At 47.4% G+C, this 17471-nt stretch overlaps 1 protein-coding gene and 1 long non-coding RNA gene across 2 annotated transcripts in view; one reads left to right on the top strand and one right to left on the bottom strand.

The window, feature by feature from the left end:
• Window positions 1-833: 833 nt before the first annotated feature.
• LOC125712420 (uncharacterized) overlaps window positions 834-17471 on the bottom strand; it is an 18520-nt gene continuing 1882 nt past the window's right edge. Inside the window, exon 3 of the long non-coding RNA XR_007383299.1 lies at window positions 834-909. This is a non-coding gene — a long non-coding RNA (uncharacterized LOC125712420). The remainder of the gene's footprint in view (window positions 910-17471) is intronic.
• npas1 (neuronal PAS domain protein 1) overlaps window positions 5823-17471 on the top strand; it is a 25797-nt gene continuing 14148 nt past the window's right edge. The window contains exons 1-3 of the mRNA XM_048982451.1: window positions 5823-5888; window positions 11196-11360; window positions 13264-13502. Coding sequence (XP_048838408.1) covers window positions 11266-11360; window positions 13264-13502 — 334 coding nt within the window. The 5' untranslated portion in view covers window positions 5823-5888; window positions 11196-11265. The remainder of the gene's footprint in view (window positions 5889-11195; window positions 11361-13263; window positions 13503-17471) is intronic.

Below are 17471 nucleotides of genomic sequence, written 5' to 3'. Positions count from 1 at the left end.
TTTCCCCATTAAAGACTTGTCAGCCTTAGCAAAGATGTATTTTTTTTCAAATGAAACTTTCTTAGAATTATAGTAAAGCATCTTTACTAACTACTAATATTTCAGTGCCAGAAATATACGAATTATGTATTTAAAGTAAAAAAATGTATCTTGTTTGCATTATTCATTACTCAAATTAGTGCCAAAATACCCCCCCCCCCCCAGTTTATAACAGGTGTATACAGATTTTGTCAAAGTGACGTTTGCTGTCTGATTGGGCCTGCTCACCTGTCATTATAAATCCCTAAGGCTACAGGCCTGTGCCTTTGTTTTAAGTCAGGGTCTGTCATCCCCTGGTCCCTGCACCCCCCCATCCCAGCTGCCTGTAGCCCTCTTTTGAAACCGTCATTTGAAAACTCACCTGCTTTGCCTTTGAGGGGTCTCAGTAGGCTCGGATTGATATGCGAGGATTTTGCTCATATGAGGAATCAGTCCGATCACTAGCTGCGGTTCATGTATTACGCAGTGACGCTAGTTGCTTTGTCCAGGGGCTTTGGCAGGTGCGTGATGCACTTACGGTGCTTTTCCACTGTCACCAAGAACCAAGCCGTACCAAAGCCAAAGCATGAAAGGACAAGTTTCTATTTCAGAGTATGTGAGCCATACCTGCGCCATACCACCATCTGATTCATCAAAATGCATAGAGACCGGTGATCTGCGTTGATATCCATGGATTATCTGAAGGGAAAAAGGGCATATTCTATATATTATTCATTATTAATAGTATTGCGCACCGTGATGTATTGATGCATTTCCGAATTCTCGAACGCCTTTACTGAGCTGACCTGTCTGCAGTGGAAAATCGATGCAAGCTGGAACCGTGCTGTAATTAGTGTCCCTTCGTGACCCGGGTTGGGTACGGCCTGGTTCCTGCATGCCAGTGGAGAAGCGCTATTAGAGTTTCTGTCTTTGGTATAGATGACTGGAGATTGGGTTTTAGCACAGACCGATCAAGTATAATCATCACGTGCTGTGATTTTTAATTGTTAGTACCTACTGTGATATGCACTGATAATTGTAATAAATTGCCAGTAAAAAATATGCTCTTGCATTAAAGTTGCCTGGGATAATTAGTGGGATGTGTTAGCTGATTGGGTGCTACTGTCATCTCTGGCCTCAGCCCTGCAGGGATGATACACCCCCCCATGTCTGCGTCCGGGTTTTACAGACACCCCTCCTTTTCTGTCACTGGGTGGGGGTGAGGTTCAGCAGGTTAGACCGCTGTGTCTGTGGTCCAAAAGTTGGCAGTTCAAATCCCAGAAACAGCGGAATGATTTTACCGTTGGGCCTCTGAGTAAGGCCCCTAATCCTCAATTACTCCCTGGACAGTCTTATCCTGCTTCATGAAATGTATGTTACTTGGGGTAACAGTGTCTGATAACCTACCTTAGACCATTCCTTAATAGGTTCTAGTTTGCTTATTTTTTTGATAATTAGCCAGCAACCTGCTGTACTTTTTGGATGGTGGGCCAAATCGATACCAGGATTCAGCTCCAACCTCCCTCAGCTAAACGTAAGGAGAGACTCTAAGTGTATCACCAGGAAATAGATTATTAAGGCTGAAAACAGGAACAATGGCAGGAACTAGACAAAACCAGACGTTTGAACTGCCAATGGTTTAGTTTATTCCCCCCTGGATTATCATCAAGTGTGATTCTACTTCCTGCTGAGTCAATTCTTTCGGAAAGTAGTGAGCGAAACCAGGCTTCAAGGACGTAGCTATGTTGCCTTCAGATAAGACCTGGCTGCTTGGCGTTCGGCATGAAAGTGACGAGTGTGAAAGTGACGAGTGTGAAAGTGACGAGTGCCACTCAGTTTGCTGGCTCTCTCTGCCTTCTCTTTCCTCGCTCCCTCCAATCGCACCTGCATTACTCTGCCTTTTCTCTTTACATTTTTTTCCCTACCACCTCTTCATCCCCTTTGTCCCTCTCTCCCTAGCCTGGGGCGATGCCGGCCTGCGGGCTTTGATCACAGCACTGGGGTGGGAAATCGGGAACCCAGGACAGAAAAGTTGTGCTGGAGACCGCAGGAGGACAAGGCTGGAATATCGAATAGGCGGGAGGGAGGGAGAGCGAGAGAGAGAGAAAGAGAGAGAAAGGGGGAGAGGGAGGGCGGGTTTCAGACTGTGAGAGAGAGAAAGAGAGAGAGACAGGGATACCTCCTTCATGCGAAAATGGGAAAAAAAATCCCAGATGTACATCTGTCCTCTGCATCTGTCGCTTTAAGAGTGTGATAAACACCGGAAACTTTCTAAAATTAACTTAATTTCTATCTCATTCTATCGGACTCTAGACTCGAACTCTGACGCCCCCATGTGACCTCTGTGTTGTGGGACCCCTGACCCAAAGCAGGTATGCAGTAGAGACATGGATACCTGGGAGATTGGGGGGGGGGGGGGGGGCAGAGTTTCTAGCTATGCTATAAATACACCCTGGTTTATTCCCTTTCCTGTTTGAGCCTTAGGAAATGCTAAGGGGGCTGTAGCCCATGCATCTGTAGCCCATGCAGGAAGGGGGCTCACACATCTGTAACCAACTCAGGAAGAGGGCTCACACATCTGTAGCCCACTCAGGAAGAGGGCTCGCACATCTGTAGCCCTGTAGCCCTGTAGCCCACGCAGGAAGGGGGCTCACACACCTGTAGCCCACGCAGGAAGGGGAATCACACATCTATAGCCCACGCAGGAAGAGGGCTCACACATCTGTAGCCCTGTAGCCCATGCAGGAAGGGGGCTCACACACCTGTAGCCCACATAGGAAAGGGAATCACACATCTGTAGCCCACGCAGGAAAGGGAATCACACATCTGTAGCCCACACAGGAAGAGGGCTCACACATGTGTAGCCCTGTAGCCCACGCAGGAAGGGGGCTCACACATCTGTAGCCTACGCAGGAAGCGGGTTCACACATCTGTAGCCCACGCAGGAAGAGGGCTCACACATCTGTAGCCCACACAGGAAGGGGGCTCACACATCTGTAGCCTATGCAGGAAGGGGGTTCACACATCTGTACCCCATTCAGGAAAGGGGTGAGCAGTGAGGGGATTGCCTACGTGTCTAACAAGAGACCCTAAGGTGTTACGGCCTTGTTAAACACCCAGGTATCAACTGGCAGGGGTCCACAGCATGTGTCAGCAGCTCTCCTGGAGTGCAGAAAGGGTGCCAGCCAGGGCTGCTCTCTGCTGTCTGCTTTGGGAGGTTTAGGGTACCTCTGCTGGTTGCCATGGTGGATGCCCAGTGGCGTGATTGTTAAGGGCAGAGACTCGGGGTTAACGATAATGGAGGACGGCTTTGTGCAAACAAAAAAAAATCCATCTACTCCTCCATTTTCTATAACAGCTTATCCAGAGTCACAGAGAGTATGGAGTCCATACCCGGGAGCCTGAGGAACCGGGGCAGGGGACACCCTGGGCGGGATGCCAGTCCATTTCTGGCCACGCTGCTTAGAGATGCCAGTCTGCCTGACCGCATGTCTTTGGTACCGTGACAGCGAACTGGATTCAGCCATGGAAATCCACGCGGCGCACACACACCCTGCACACACACCCTGCACACACACCCTGCGCACACAGGCAGAGCAGAGGTTGGCATTAGCCGGCGTGCTTCCGTTTAACTGCCACGCACAGCACGCACAGCACAGCAGCCCTGAGAGCTGTAATTACAGCCTTAGCCCCGCAGACCAGGTGATAGATGAGGCCCAGCACGCGTGAGCCTGATGGGCTGGTAGCGGGAAAAGCAGAGCGTGGCCTGTCCTTCACACCAAACTTGACAAAAGGGGTCTCATTATACAAGCCATAAATTACACGTGCCTTTATATAATTGTATATATATTACATTTCCTAATATATAACGTTACATAATTTGTATATAAATATGGCTATTATAACGTTGTAGACAAATTTAACTGATTTGTAATACAGTCCGTGTAATATATTGTCATACATATGTATATTTTCCATACATCATCTGTAAATTTGGGTGACTCAGTGGCTTGTATTGTGGCTTGTATTGGGGGTGCGATTCCTAGTGCTGTGAGTTTACAGGCTCTCGATGTCCCAAGTATAGATGGACTGGGGCCTTTATTTTGCTCCTAGGGTGTATGTGTGTGTGCCTTGTGTTTTCTGGGATAGACTCCAGACTCACCACTATCCTATACTGGGAAAGCAGTTATGGAAGATGGATGTCATTTTTTTTCTAGGATTGATTTTAAATTGTCCTGGTGATATTTCGTCTATATGGAGTGTAAATATTTCATCCCTGTCATTTTATCCCACCTTTTGCCAATGATCCAGACAGAGTATCTGAGCGAAAAAGTCTCACATCCAGCTTGTGTGGACCCCCTCCCTGAGAATCAGCCCCCACAGCGGGACACTGCCAGGGCATTCTGACCCCGGTGTTGGGGTCGGATACCCGCTGCTTCTCCGGCACGCGGCCGCGCACGACTAGATTGCGTCTTTTCTTCCTCCCTTAATACTCTCAGCCTGTTCTCATTCCCGAAAGTCTTGCAGATCCAAGAGCACGACTGTATCCGCAACTTTTCCAGGTCTGGTTCAGCTGCTGCCAGCTTCGAACGACCTGAAGCTGCACTTAACCATAGCTTATCACTTCGGCTTTGCTTATTTCCGTTCATGTCGTTTATTTCTTATTATTTCCTGCAACAGTCGAAATAAAGAGAACTTGGAACCCAAGACACGGAGCAGACGACCCATCAGTATTCAGCGGAGAGAGTGAATGATAGGGGGAGGAGGGGGGAGGAGGGTGTATCAATATTCTGAGTAGTGTTTGAGGGCAAGGGGAATGAATGAAGGAGAGGGGGAGGGAGGGAAGGAGAAAAGGATGAACAAGGGGGATCGGAATGATGGAACGGCATTTGTGATCGTATTTGGTTTTCTCGACATGGAGTCTCCTGCTTTAATTTATTAGTTTATTTATAAAAAATTTTTGCCAGTTGACTTGCTGTTTGCGCTTGCTAAAAGTGCTTAAGTGTGTATGATCTGTGAGTGCGTGTAACAGAGAGAGAGAGAGAGAGAGAGATAAAGAGAGAGAGGGAGAGGGAAGTGGAAACAGTGTCGAATATGTTTGGATGTGATGGAATCTTCTCCTGTTTTCAGTCACGTTACCCCTCCCTCTCTCCACCTCTTCTTCTCTCTTTTACCCAGGGTGCTAATCAGCATTTGAAAGGCAGCTTTGACAGTGAGAAAGAGAGAGCAAGAGGCTGGAGGAGGAGGGGTAAATGAGAGAGAGAGAGAGAGAGAGAGGAAGAGAGAGACAGAGCAATAGAGAGAGAGAGAGAGAGAGACCTGGGCAGGAGCAGTACAAGCATGCCTTTTATATTTACTAGTGATTGTGGAGAGAGGGAGGGAGAGCAGACAGACGGCCAGTGCTTTCCCAGGGAGACATGACGAGCAGCGGGGTCTCCTGGGAGTGAGGGCAATTGCAGGAGGGACACTGTCACAGCGGGCGCCTGCCAAACCCAGGCTCAGGCGCAGGAGGACCTCCCGCGCCGGACATTTGCAGCAGGCAGAGGACACACAGACGCTCTCACGCACACGCGCAGAGACGCGCTCACACACATGCAGTGCGTGCCAGCCCGGTCGCCACTTTCCTGAGACTGGTGGGGAGGGAGGGAGGGGGGGGGGGGGGTGGAGGTGGGGGGGGGCGGGGGGGTGGGGTCACGGTCCGTGACCGTGCCCCGAGTGAGCACGTGTCCGCGGTCCGGGACTGGGACAGCGATCGGCTGCACGGGGAGTCTTGGGGTGGGTGGGTGGGGAGGGGTGGGCAACTAGCAGTGTCCTAGGGAGGGGGGGACACCTCAGAGCAGCAGGAGCTCGGCGCTGGACATGCCCAGCAGGTGAGTTCACATCCGGATACGCCGACTTTCGGTCCCCTGCATGGCTCTCTCATGCAAAACACTTTGACATCTCCCACGCTGCAGTGTTAATTGGGGTTTTCCCAGAGTGCTGCATTGTTTGTGGAGCATTTCAGTAATTAACGTCGTGTCAGTAAACATTTCAGTGTAACTACCACAGTGTTGAGGGATTTTACAGGGCCAGAAGCATTATTCTGATGCTTTGGCACCTCGCTGTACCAGACATGGGCTGTAGCAGCTTATGTAGGACTGCACTCAGAGCCCTTTTTGTGTTTAAGAAGTGTGTTTTTGTGTTTTTCTAAAGCAGCAGCTTAGTAAAGCGAGCACCATCCACAAAGTGACAGTGCATGCTGGCTGTTCGATGTTTCACTGCCTGCTAGCAGGACAGTTTTAGATGTTTTTAGCTTTCCGTTGAGTCTTTGGGTAAAAGGTTTTGTTTTGCCAGAACAGAGCGAAAATGGGACCAGAGGTCGTATATCGTACAATCAGTGTGAAATCAATATGATGGTTATTTATATGAGATTTGGCAAATCACCATTAAGAGTAATTCATTCACACGCCTCCCATGAAAACTTCATTACTCCGATTTTTATTTTCCTTCATATTGTCTTTTCATTTTCTGTGTTGACCGAAGGAAAATATAAGCGAAGATGCAACTTCACTAAGCACTTTTTTTGCAAACTAAGCTGGAACCTTTCGAAAACCCCAGTTACTGTTGTCAGATTTTGCTTTCTCGCGTCTGCTCTTGGGTGACAAAGTGGAAACCTCGAACGTCAGCGTCTGTGGCCCGGAATATTCTCTCCTGTTTTAGTCTGATGTTGCCCGGTGCCGCCTCGCTTTCGCCAAGTTGGCGTCTTTCTTTCTCGACCCGTGACTGATAATTCCGGGCGTCCGTTGTTCTCGTCGCTGCGAATCGCTGCAAGCTACAATGTGACTTTGATAAGCTCTGAGCAGGCAGCAACTTGAGCGGAGCAGGTCGTGGTCAAAGATCAGAGCATTCTGTGGGACTGATACATCACCGCCCTTGCAGGTCCGAGATGTTCCTTCTGGAGGCAAACCCATACTAGTAAGTTCTGCACAATCTACGTGTCACACATCAAACTCATATGACAGCTGTGATAATCTAGCAAACCTTTGAGATGATTCAATCTAAATCTCTTTTATGGCACTAACAGGTGGTTCCAAGTAAGGGGTGACAAGCAACCACTAGCTTTTACCAAGACCTGTACAGAGAGACAAGAGGAAAGCGCTTAATATATTACTGCATGTGTTGGTCATTCATCTTTTAAGCAGAAAAGCTTTAAAACAAGCTAACGGGACATCGGGATTCGATGAGCAAATGCGTGTTTCTATTTATCATGAAATTGATGGCGTCTTTATCGGAATTAAATGGTTGCAGGTAGAAGGCAAAGGTTAATGAGCTGACAGACGGCGAACCGTCAAAGTATGTGAATACAGATGCAGGAGAGGCAACCGATCTACAGGTTCTTTAATGTTAGAACCAGCTGCGTAGGTCCTGAGTCAGGATCTGGAATCGCGAATGACTTTTAGGCTGGGTGTGTTTTCGCTTGCCAAGCATGAAGCCGCCTCTATCTTGGGCGCTCCCGTTATTTTGGGGACCCAGGAGATATCTGCATGTTTGATGTGTCCGTTGGATTTCTTACAGTGGGTTTGACAGGGCTGACGTTAACCGTGAGGTGTACATGTGTTGGATGTACTAGGGGAAAAAATGCATGGGTGAAGGGCAGGATCAGAGGCAGGACAGGAGAAAGCGGACCGGTGTGATCCAGACCGACGGCTCCAGCAGCCGGCAGATAGACAGATAGGAGGTTGATCGTGAGTGTCAGCGTCAGCCTGCTCTGTTTCACACCCCGCTGACCCCGTCTCCACTCTGCCTGTCCACCCTGACCCACTGTGGCTCCTTACGTAACCTCTGCTGCCACTCACAGAGCTGTCAGGTAGAGGACATGCACACACACACACACACACACACACACACACACTCCCACACAGGGCTTAGGTAACAGCAACTTCAAATCCTTAGGTGTCTCTGTTCGTTTACTGTACATCGAAGCGCATGAGGGCTGCGATGTTATTGGTTGAAAAAAGGCTGAAGGTGATGTTGTTGGGGGAGGGGGGACAGATTTGGACACGGCCTGTTCTTGAACAACAGTGTCTCCCCAATGTGATGACACCCATCTCCTGCCCTGTGCCTACACACAACGACCTGTATACATGTTATTTTCCCCAGTCAATAAGTTGGTATCAATTTGTCAGTCGTAATCAGCCAGAAGGATGCTCACTGTCACGTTTACATTTTCATGCCCGAACGAGCCGTCGCTCTTCCTCCGGACAGATGCTAAATGCAGCTCTGTGTGTCTCGAAACTCGAACGCTATCAGCTGGCTACATGAGCAATAACACCCCCGCATTGAGCGTCCACGTTATCAATCATTACCAGTGATAATAATCACAGAAATCCAACATCTTAGGCAACAGTTCATCTCTTTCCATTTATGTGCAAATCAATCAGTGGCTAGATCTCATTTTCTCCTGGCCGGGGAGGTTGAGGAACAGCCGAGATCTCCATCAAGTTTTATAGTTCTCTGGCTTCCCTTTTTTGGAAGGAAGAGGTTAATGCGGATTTAATCGCTGCTTTTATTGATTCGGGCGGATAATGAATAGCGTGGCTGGATGGAAAGCCGGGGCGCGCCTCGATTGAGGTGGAGCGTTTTCTACATTCCTGCTCCCAAATAAGGGCTTCAGTCGTGCTGCAGCGCCGGAGCAGAATCAGACAATCCAGGAGTCACATTGTGTATTTTGGACAGAAGCTTCTAAAAATATTTGTCCCGAAACGTAACTGTGTTTAAATTCCTAAACCATGCTGTTAAGTCTGATGTGCTTTTTAAAAAAAAATTCAGTCCAGTTGATGTATACGTGCGCGTTGTTTCTAATTGCAGTCCGAGAGGTTCTGCTTTAATTTGCATCGTGCAAGTGAGATGCGTGTGCTTTTGTCGGACAGTGATTTAAAAGCGGAAACGTCAGTGTTGGGATCCCCCTGGTCCCCTTTTCCTCTGCTCCAGTCCTCTCTGCATTCACAGACGTGCCGGAACTTGGATTCTAAGGATCCTTGGGTCCGATTTACATCGCTGAACCAATTTTGGCTGGGTCCAAAGCTAGGAGCATTTTCTCAGTTTCAGACCAAACTGCCTTTCAGAAATGTATTTAAAAGGGATTAAAAATAAAGTCTATTAAATGGCACATACCAAAGAACTACAGTAAGATATCATTTTCAGTGCCAGTGCCAATTTAGACTAAACATCTACAGCCAATTCAAATTTAAATATATTCGCTCAGTAGGTCCAGAGCAACCAGATTTGGATTATATGTAATACATGCAAATCGCATATGTTAGAACATCAATATAGTACAATTATAGGGGCTTTTGTTGCCTACAGGGTTACTGACAGCATAGCTTTACTACTTGTTAATGTCTGTGAATGCCTTGCAAAGGCAACCCAGTCTGCTAGGAGCTCTTTGGATAGATTTTTTGCGTCCTGTCCTGGGTTTCTCCGAAACAGGTAGCATCCAAAAGAGACTCCGGACCCTATGACCCTGCATAGGACGAGCAGAAAACGGCTGGATTGCTTGCTGATGCTGAATTCTGTAATACCTGAAGATCAGGGTGCACTGCGGATCCACTGAATGTCCTAGTCATTTAGAGGATGGAAATCCAATTTTGGACATCAGTCGACGCACCTGCTGGCTTCAGCGGACATGTACGGAAACGGCGGAATGTAGAAGCGTCGTTCCCGAGATGTGGATGAGGGGGACCCGGTCGTATCACACGTGTTTACTTCCCCAGGTTGCATTTCCCAGTCCAGGGCTGGCTGGAAGGGGGAAGTGGGGGGAGGCGGGGCTTGCTAACGAAGCCCCGACAGCTGGAGGCCCTAATTAACAATTCCCCCTTGAAAACAAGCGGTAATTGAGCCAAATCGCGATGCGCCTATTTAAATGACGGGGAGCGCGGCGGCGTGGCGGACGGAGGGAGGGCCTGGCGGCGAGCCGAGCGGGCGGCCCAGACACACGGTCCCTGCGCTGGTGCCAGGGAACTTGTGACATTTTTATTAGCTGAGGTACCGCATCTTATTAGCCGGAGGAAGCTGCACAGGGACTCCAGAGCAGGCAGGGGGGACATTAAAGGCAAAGCCTGATCACTTCTCCTCTCAAGACTATCTATTCTATCTGTTTACAATTTTCTATTAAGACAAAAGATAGAGATCTTCTATGATAGATCAAGCCCCACCTTCTCATCATAGAAAATAGGGAGAAAAGATTCAAAAGACAGTCCAAAAACAACACATGCTGCTGCCATTGGCTGGTTGATGCCGGTTCTGGTGCACGGTGCGAGTGATTTCCTTCATGCCAAATGAGTCCGACTGCCAAATAGTTCCTAAAAGCTGAATAAGGGCTGTGAAATCAAGTGAATAATTACAGTGAGTGACCGCGGGATGTTTATATAGATAACATCGGAGGACAAGCCGAGAGATGTAGATTAGATATGGAGGTCAGTGCTGGCAGAAATTTGTTCCTATTTAATCACATGGAGTTCCCCCCCCCCCCAAATTATGTTGTTTTCTCATGTTTTGTTGCTGCTGTTATTGTGGGCGTGGCCCTCAGCATGACCTAAATGAGAGGGGTGTAGAGGGCGTGGCCACGCTAATATCACTGACCCAGACCTGGTGAGAGGGCAGTCCTCGCCTGCAGCCGGCCACCAGGATGCCGGGGGCAGCGCTGGCCCTTTAAAGGTCAGCCGGGCTGAGGAGACAGGAGACGGGATGGGGAGGCCGTCCAGCTGGCACTGGGAGGTGTGGGAAGTGGGAACTCTAGGCACATATTACAGAGACTGGGACCCAGGGACCATTGGCAGCCATGTTAATCTATATTTACTTGCCCTAGAAATGTGGTTCCACAACTGTTCCAATATCACTTAATTTTAAGACAGTAGGGGAGAAAGTCATCAACAGAGCAATATGTTTCTGAAGGGTTAATAGGGCAAGATGAGCCAACAACGGTGTGATTTCGGTATGGACAGTTTGGCCATGTCCTTTCAAGTACTGTGGGGGTACCGTGTGTGTTCAGGGGGGCAGGGGTTCGGGGCTTCAAGTCCTTGGGAGTCAACGTTCAGGAAGTCCTCTTCACATTCACATCCTTTGTTCCTTGTCTTATTCTCACCCATCTTCCTCCTCCCTTCACCTAACTCTCTTCCCCGCCCCTCCCCGCCGCGCAGGAGGTCTGGCCACAGCACAGTGCCGCTCGCGCCCACGTCACACTAAGGGTGGCAGCCAGAGCGCCCTGGGATGGCCACCATGCCGTTCGTCGGTGAGGGGAAGTGCGTCAGCGTGGAGTGGGACTTCCTGCAGGGCCTTCTGGCCAAGCCACCGACCCTACCATGGTGAGAGCAACTGGTACACCTCCGCCTCACCTTACCTAGTGGGCTTCAACGGTATTGAATGAAATTCACTTTATAATATTTGAAATTTCTGTGATAATACTGCGATATTTATCAGACAAAAAAAGGAGGCGAGTTGGTGGCATTGCCAACAGACAGAAAGCAGCGCTGACAAATCACTCGCTTTTGCTGAATATCGACTCTAAGGAATCCAAAATATTTCCATGCCTGTTTACCAGTTCTTATTCGCTAACAGACTGATTTGTTAAAAAAACATACGCTAGATAATCTTGATAAGGAGCAATCATTGAAATCGCAAAGTTTGCCAAGTGTTGTTTCGTAAGACAGAGTGGAAATGTTTTGGGGCACTTATTGATGACGTTCTCAACCCAGCTGACTATTAATTACTATATTAACAATATTAACATGACATATCATGCAGGCCTATTACTTAGTGATATGGACTCTCAAACAGCTTTGCCTGCACTGTGTGGGCTGCCCACCGGTTCAATGGCGGGGTTTCTGCTCTCTCCGGATTGGCTAGGATTACAAGTCTTTGTGTTCTGCCCTCGCCTTGGCAATGAGATCCATTTTATTAGCAGGAGATTAACTGCATTTGCCTGGAATTATTAACATCCCGTCATTTATTGGAGGATATAAATACTGTTTAAAGTCAATGGGAAGCCATTGATTGTATTCTCCATGAGCCAAGTCCATATTATATTGAAATGTTCTTTAAGAGCCCGTTATTTGAAGCAGTGAAGTCAATATTTCGAAAAAATGTAGGGAAAAAATTTAATTTACAGATACATATGGACCGACCAAGTTCAGGCCTTAAAAAGCACTCACAAGGACGTATACACAGGCTCAGGAAAATGCAGAAATATATACACATATAATCTGTCATCACTCTCCTCTGGCCCTTGAATTAAAATCAATGATACAAGCATTTGGAGACGTCGTTTCTTTGTTCTAAAGGGACACAAATTGTATAGTCACCACGACAACATAATTCTGCCACTCTGAAGCCATGTTGAGAGAAGTCGATGTCCAATCACTGTGTCAGACTATCAGGCTGTATCACAGACACCCTCCCATTGATCCCTCCATCACGGATACAGAGTGTTGCACAGGGAATGAAGGCATAGAAATAGAATTACTGAACTCCTATCTATGGAAAGTAAGCATAGTGGAAAAGATCATTTTGATGAAATTCAAATGCAGGCCCCATTTGTAATGAAGGTGCTGCTGTGATTACAGGATATTATTTTCTGTGTATGTAAATTCGAGACGCCTTACTGTTCGTAACATTAGAATACCTCCAGAGTAATGTGCTGTAATTAATTGAATAATTATCTCTGAAAGAGAGAATCAACAATAACCTTCTACTTCTGTTTTAGATCGCTGTTGAACCTTCAAAATGACACGCGAAACATTTCTGTTAGATACTCAGTAATTTATTATTTTATCAGGCTTTGTGACTGAGCCGGTAGCACCGTGGCCTCACTGCTTTAGCATTATAGGTCCATTTCGGTCCTTGGCTCTGTGTTTGTGTGTGTGTGTGTGTGTGTGTGTGGGGGGGGGGGGGTGCATATCCTCTCTGAATCCTGTTGGGACTCTGGCTTCCTTCCAAGACATGTGGATTGGTGTTCTTAAATTGCCCTTAAATCGTGATTAAGTGTTTAAGTGTGCTGGTGAACAGTGACAGACTGACATCTCATCAAGGGTGTGTCCTGGCATGGGCTCCAAAGTCACCGTGACCCTGCATTTGATAAACAGTTAAAGAAAATGGATGTGTTATCTCTCATCTCATTGCATAAATGGCTTTTTTTTTTTTTTTTTGTTATTAAAAAATCTCTACCCTTCTTGTTTTCCCTTATTCGTCATTTTCTCTGGAATTATCCAGCTTACAGAACCTGCGGAAAGAGAAATCTCGGAATGCCGCACGCTCCAGACGTGGGAAGGAGAACTTTGAATTCTTTGAACTTGCTAAGTTACTGCCCCTGCCCGGTGCCATCACCAGTCAGCTGGACAAGGCATCTGTCATCCGGCTCACCATCAGTTACCTGCACATGCGCCACTTCGCCAGCCATGGTGACCCACCCTGGGGACCCCTACTGGAAGGAGGACCAAACTGCACCAAGGGTAGGTTTGCTTTTAAATGCATTTTGCTTTTCGAGTTCATTGTAAAAAGTTACATGTATAGGAAATGGTTTTTACATTCAATGTGAAGATTTTTGCTTCCACTTAAGCTGGTATCACTCACTGCTGAATTCAGCTCATTATTTCCCAATTGAGTCCCTTTACACAAACAAACACTGCCCAAGCATTCTACTTTACCACAAGTACACCCATGGATTTTTTTTTCCAACATCATTCAAATCCAAGGGATGTTGTAACTAGAGAGAGAACATAATCTTCCCAATTTGTAATTACAGAAATTAACGACATAACAAGGAGAGCATAATTACAAGGGTTGTCTAATTGCTATTATTACTGAGGAGAAACAATTGAGCAGCGACTAGAGTATATGCACAGCACAAAACGGACACCTCTAGAAAATCCATCATTCTGCAGGTGTGTGAGCCTGAGTGTGTGTGTCTTACGAAGAAGCACCATGGCAGTCTAACACAGATTTGTAGAAACAGGTGATTGTTTAACTAAATGCGATAGTGTGTCATACTGTAGCCCAACAAGTAGCATATTGTGCTATTAATACAAAAGTCACGGGATCAAATACCAGGATGCATGTGTAAATTATAGCCCTTCCCGCTACTGTAGGTCATTATGGATAAAAGTGTCAGATGGAGTAAATGACAGAAGAATGATGTAATGTATACGCACAATATATGTCCAAAAATATGGGGCAAAATACGCAACACTCGCTATACCTGGAAGAAGCAGGACAGCTTGCTGAGAAGAATGGCCATTGTACTTCACAGACTTGTTTTTGAAGCTTCGTAATAAAGCAACCAGAAGTGTGTTTCCCCAAAAGCTCTCGTTAGCATCTTACATGGTACTGTTTCGTTGTATGGTTCCAACTAAGTATGTTGCTAATGTTGTTAGCCACTATGCTTTTGAAAAACCAGAATAGTCTCATTGCATCTTTGCTGGAGGTACTGAAGAAATCAAACCTATACACTTATTTAAACCTGAATAATCTAACTATAGACATTATTAGAGAAAAGAATTGTTACTCCTGCAAAGGTGAGTGCCTTCATTATGTTATGTAAAGCAAGCAGTTCTTCATCACTTCAATATTAAAGCTAGAAGTAATTTAAATAAAAGGTACATCAGGCATTAGCTTGCTTTTCTTTGCTGTTTAAACTTTATTTTTGATTGCTGAATTTCACAATAATATTTAAGTTAGCAGCCATTTTGAAACTGCAGTGTGCATAATGTTTTTGTTTCTTTATTGTCTTCTCAAACAAAGATTGGGTCAAACATTTTCCAAAAATATTTTCCAAGTTCCACTATTACGCTCAGTTTATTGGCGAGTTTTATTTGCCATTGATAATTATGCGGTATGTCATTTGGCCAGCACTGGCGGAATTCAGCCTCAAGTTCGCCATTGACACTGAAGAAACCTGAAAGACTCGCAGTGGACACCCCCAAACCCCCGGTCTCTGGGGGGTGTGGAGACTGGGGGGGGGGGGAGAGCATGAGATTGGCGGAGGTGGGGGTGCAGTCTGCCTTTTGTCTGCTTTGCACGTTTTAAGGCCAGTCTTGAAAAATGAATAGACAGAGGAAAATCAATTGTATGACCTTCACATGGCGAGAGATAGAGAGAGAGACATGGAGAGGGAGGAGGGAGGTGGGCGGGGGGAAGATGGGGGTGTAGAATGGCACAGAGGCACTTTATGGCATTTTTATTCTCTCTATGTGTTTGTGGAGAGGGGGAAGGGGTGAGGACTGGGGGGGGGGGGGCGGTTAGCACACATAATGAGGGTGACTAAACCAGCTAGGATATCAGCACTGAAAAAGATGTAAGGAAACAAGTACAGACAGATTCACATGTGCACCAGAACTGCGAGGCGTCTAGAAATATCCCTGAATGAAAAAAGCCGGCCTGTTCTCCATCATGAATCACAAACAAGCAAAATTCCCACCATTAATCCAGAATAGATAGTAGTCAGATATATTCAACATGCATCAGGCAGAGGACGGGAATCATCACTAGGCTGGAATCTTGCTCAGCATGGTTGCAGAGATGGCTTTATATTACTATGTGAGCAACCCAGACTTATGTCAATCTTCGCAAAATGACGGGATAATTTCGGATGAGCCGATGACTTTCATTTATTCCGTCCCATTTCCACCACCGGCCTGGCTTGTTACAGCACCTGTCTTATTTAAATCCACTTTGCGTCTGGCTGGAAGTGACGCCGGATTAGACTGTGCTCTACAGCAGTCTGGCTGTAGTTTGGAAGCATGAATATCATTTACAGGTGTTACCAATGGAACCCTGAGGAACGCCACCCCTCCCTTTAATTCTCCAGTTCCTGTCACCTCGTTCTGGTCAGGCCCCCCCCCCCCCATGGCTTCCTCTCCCTCTCCTTGTCCATCTTCCTCTCTCTTTTAGGCACTGCTTCCCTGTCTTCCTCTCTCCCATTCAACGTCTGCCTCATGATAATTCCCTGCCGTTTAAAGTGGCGAGGGCTTTTAAGGGACGTTAATTGCACTCAAATTATGTTCGACCGCAGAAGGAGCTGGGGGTGCTGGGATGAGATTGGGGCCGGGGGGGGGGGGGGGGTGGCGGGGGGGGGTGGAAGGGGAGTGGAGTGAAAGGATAATTGCAGGGGGAGAAGGACATGGCGATTAGGGTCGTTCTCTCTCTGTCAATGTGTTTCAACCCTGTCCATTTCTGTAGCAGCAGCTGTACGGTGGGGGTGGGGTCACTGGTGCTGCATTCCAGTTAAGAGGAGGTGGTGCAATCAGGCTTTAATTTGAAAAAGACAACTAAGTTGACAAAACTTACAGATAAAGCCTGCCATTAGAGTGTGACTTACACTTTCTCCTATCTACCTCTGGAATAACATTAATTCGGATAAAAACTGAAGTACGAATGGGAAACAGAGAGAGCAGAAGCTCAGATTTCATTGAGAAGACGCCCTGGTGCAACTGCATATGACTGAAATCACCATCATGTGACCCCCCAGCACTTCCATTAACAGTGACTCTTCATTTTCCCTTGTAAACCGGCATAGCGATGCCTGCCCATTTGCCCTTGTTGCTGGCTACACGGCTGCTCTTTTGCAGCAGCCTATCTGAGAGCTCAGAAAGCCCCACGATCCACGAATCAGGAGCCATAGCTGAATGTCGTTTAGGCTGCCGCCTGTACCTGTGTGACGGTATTCATCTCAACACGGGCAGGAAATATACAGATAGCACACTGCTCTGGTGACGGGGGAGAGGGGTTAGAGGCTCGTCAGCCGCCCGCTGAGCCAGCCTACATGTGACCTCAGAGGATGGCTGCCCCCACCCGCCTCCCCCAGTCCTGCTCCCCAAGTCACAGCTCCAGTCCCGTTCCAGACCCCCTTTGAGGTCTTTGAATGGCGTGGCTCATTTATATTCACGCACAGTTCCTGTGGGGAGGTTGGGGGGCGGTTGGTGAGGGGACCCCCAGTGCACAAAGGCACTGGGCTTTGTCACACAGCAGTGCGTGTTGTTTGCGCGGGTCCGCACTAGCAGACCCCGGCTCGACACGCATACAGAAGCGAGACACAATGAGCGACAGAGAGGTCCTTCCGCCCGGCGCCTTCCTCACTGCCTTTTTTATTTCAAACAAACGGGAGTTTGCTGGGTCCCTAAGCCCTGCAACAGCGCATAACTGCCAGCGACCGACGCCCAAAAAGATGCCCCTTTTGACGCCTTACAGTTCCAGCACGTTGTTCGATAAGCGTGTCAATGGTTTAACGAGCCAAGGTCTAATGTTTGAAACAGACTAAAATGCCGAGGCCGTGATAGTGTGCGTCTCCCGTTGTGAGAAAGCTCAGTCCGTTTTTGCAAATTGGGCAGATGCCTGTTGATGTTGCCTGAAATACTGAATTGGGGGCATTGTAGAAGAAACGAGGGTCCTGTGCATTTATTGGGTAGAAACCCTCATCTGTGGCA

Source organism: Brienomyrus brachyistius, chromosome 17 (assembly GCF_023856365.1).
Source record: "Brienomyrus brachyistius isolate T26 chromosome 17, BBRACH_0.4, whole genome shotgun sequence".
In the NCBI taxonomy this organism is placed as follows: Eukaryota; Metazoa; Chordata; class Actinopteri; order Osteoglossiformes; family Mormyridae; genus Brienomyrus; species Brienomyrus brachyistius.
Note: the sequence above shows the minus strand (reverse complement) of the source record. Positions and strands in the feature narration are given on the sequence as shown.